Consider the following 2,047-nt stretch of genomic DNA (forward strand, 5'->3'; position numbering starts at 1 on the left):
CTGAATACCTTCCCTAAAGAAAAAGTCCTGCCATTCTAACATCATAACTTAAAACGTTTTGGGTTTTTGGTTTTTTTTTTGAAGATTTAAAATATTTGCCCATGCTACAGGAAGAGACTGTATTAAAAATGGATACACAAGGTCAGTTGACACTATGAAGCTCAAGCTACCAAAAAGAAAGTGGCAATATATTGACTCAGGATCTCAAAGCTGGGTGTTTTAGCATTACTGTGTAAAGACTTTTGAAGGGACAGAAGTGAAGAAAATAAGCTTCAATTTTGTACAGATACCAACTTCTGAAAAAAAAAGCTGGTGTTTTTACAACTAGCATTGAATGCAGTCCAACTTGCAGTAGTACTACTCTTCAATAGACAAGCAGCTTTGTTGCTGCTTTTATGGACGTGGGTACCAATTGCTTTTGTAATATGGTAAAAATGTGAGCTAGCACTTCTGCATTTCTTTTGTTTTTTTTTTAACATGTATTCAGATTGAGAAATATGATTTTAATGCTTTAATCTCATGTAGTTTGTTTTTAATTTCAAGCAAAATCTTATTGTACTTGAATGTGCCCTGTTTTGTTAGCACACCTAGACTTGCTGTAACTGTACTCATGTCCCAGTATGTACGTTCTTTCTATGAAAGAGAAAACACTAATCTTAAATTATATCCAGCAATGTTTCTGGTATCCTTTAAGAAAAGTTAAGACTATTATTTCCTTCCCTTCCCTGTGCAGCATTCAAAATCACCCCTAGAAAGAGTGAGTGTTTTAATGAGACTTCCTAGGAAGGGATGCACTGTAAAACAAAAGTATTCTTGTAACTCAGTTTTGTGAAAGGTAAAAACTACTATGTTTTAAAAGTACACTTTAGAAAGTCTCTTCAAAACAGTCCTGTATTTGAACTCTGTTCATAGTTTTTTTTTGAACAGTTTAGACAAATTGCTGGAAATTAAAACAATTTCCCGCATTAAGCTGAGACAAGTATATATACAGCCCTATACAGTTTCATAGCCCCCCCTCCATTTATGTGTATTGGTGACAGTGGGTATAAACAGCCTGAAAGTGTATGCATGTACCATAACATCTAGACTTAATATATTGTGGAGTATTCAATAACCATTATGTAGAAGGTAGATAAGAATTAAAAGGGTTTAATTTCCTAGAAAGAAAATGGAAAAATGGTCATTTTTAAAAAATAAAGTTTATTAGATCATAATGTTGTCTGAATTTACCACCTTTGTCAAAAGTGAACTCAAAGCTTGCAATGTAGTCTATAATTCCTCAATCAAAGTCAGCAACTTATGGACAGCATCAGCATCCACAGTAGACCTTTCACTAGCCAAACAAACCTCCCTTAAAATTAAAAAAAATAAAGTTAGTTAGTTTGCATTTTTCACAGTGCACCATCCACCCCTTTACTGTTTTTGAAACCGCGTGGTAAAGTTATATCCAATTATAGTTACCGAAATAACCGCAGTGACTGAGTCATCTTCTCAAATTCTCTTGCTTTTCTATGTCCCTTTTGAATAACCTCCTCTGGAAGATTAGCAAGCCTTGCTGCATTAAAACCATAGCTTTTCGGACAGGCTCCATTAATGAATTTATAGAGGAAGGTAATAGTCTCCTGGCTGGGATCTTCACATTCATTTTCTACCATGCATGCCTAAAAAAGAAAAATTACATGCTGGCAATGGAAGGACCCATTCAAAAACTGACACAATTTTTGAATAAACAATTCATACATACCATGTGTCCTAGGCGCACTGCAACATTTTGAGAATAATCTTCAACTAATGAATGGTAGTGGGTGGAAAACAACGTACGACACTTTATGTTCTCAGCAAGTTCTTTCACAACTGCGTTTGCTATTGCTGTCCCATCGAATGTTGCGGTACCTCTTCCTATGAAAATATACATAACTGTACATTATACAGTCTGCCATATTACACTCCAAAAAGGACAGGCCTCAGAATTGTTTTAAAATGTACTGAGTATCGGCTTAGTACATCCAAAAGCACTCTGTAACAGGCCCTCTCTAGCTAAAGTAGG

At 35.2% G+C, this 2,047-nt stretch overlaps 1 protein-coding gene across 1 annotated transcript; it reads right to left on the bottom strand.

The window, feature by feature from the left end:
• Positions 1-70: 70 nt before the first annotated feature.
• LOC105002584 (DNA mismatch repair protein Msh6-like) lies at positions 71-2,017 on the bottom strand. Its single transcript, XM_010859319.1, has 3 exons — positions 1,745-2,017; positions 1,462-1,661; positions 71-1,351 (listed from the first exon to the last, which is right to left on the bottom strand). Exons 1-3 carry the CDS (start codon positions 1,913-1,915, stop codon positions 1,270-1,272), a joined length of 453 nt encoding a protein of 150 aa, XP_010857621.1. The 5' UTR covers positions 1,916-2,017; the 3' UTR covers positions 71-1,269.
• Between the last annotated feature and the right edge of the window lie 30 nt (positions 2,018-2,047).

This window comes from Bison bison, unplaced genomic scaffold (genome assembly GCF_000754665.1).
Source record: "Bison bison bison isolate TAMUID 2011002044 unplaced genomic scaffold, Bison_UMD1.0 scf7180017610051, whole genome shotgun sequence".
Classification (NCBI taxonomy): domain Eukaryota; kingdom Metazoa; phylum Chordata; class Mammalia; order Artiodactyla; family Bovidae; genus Bison; species Bison bison.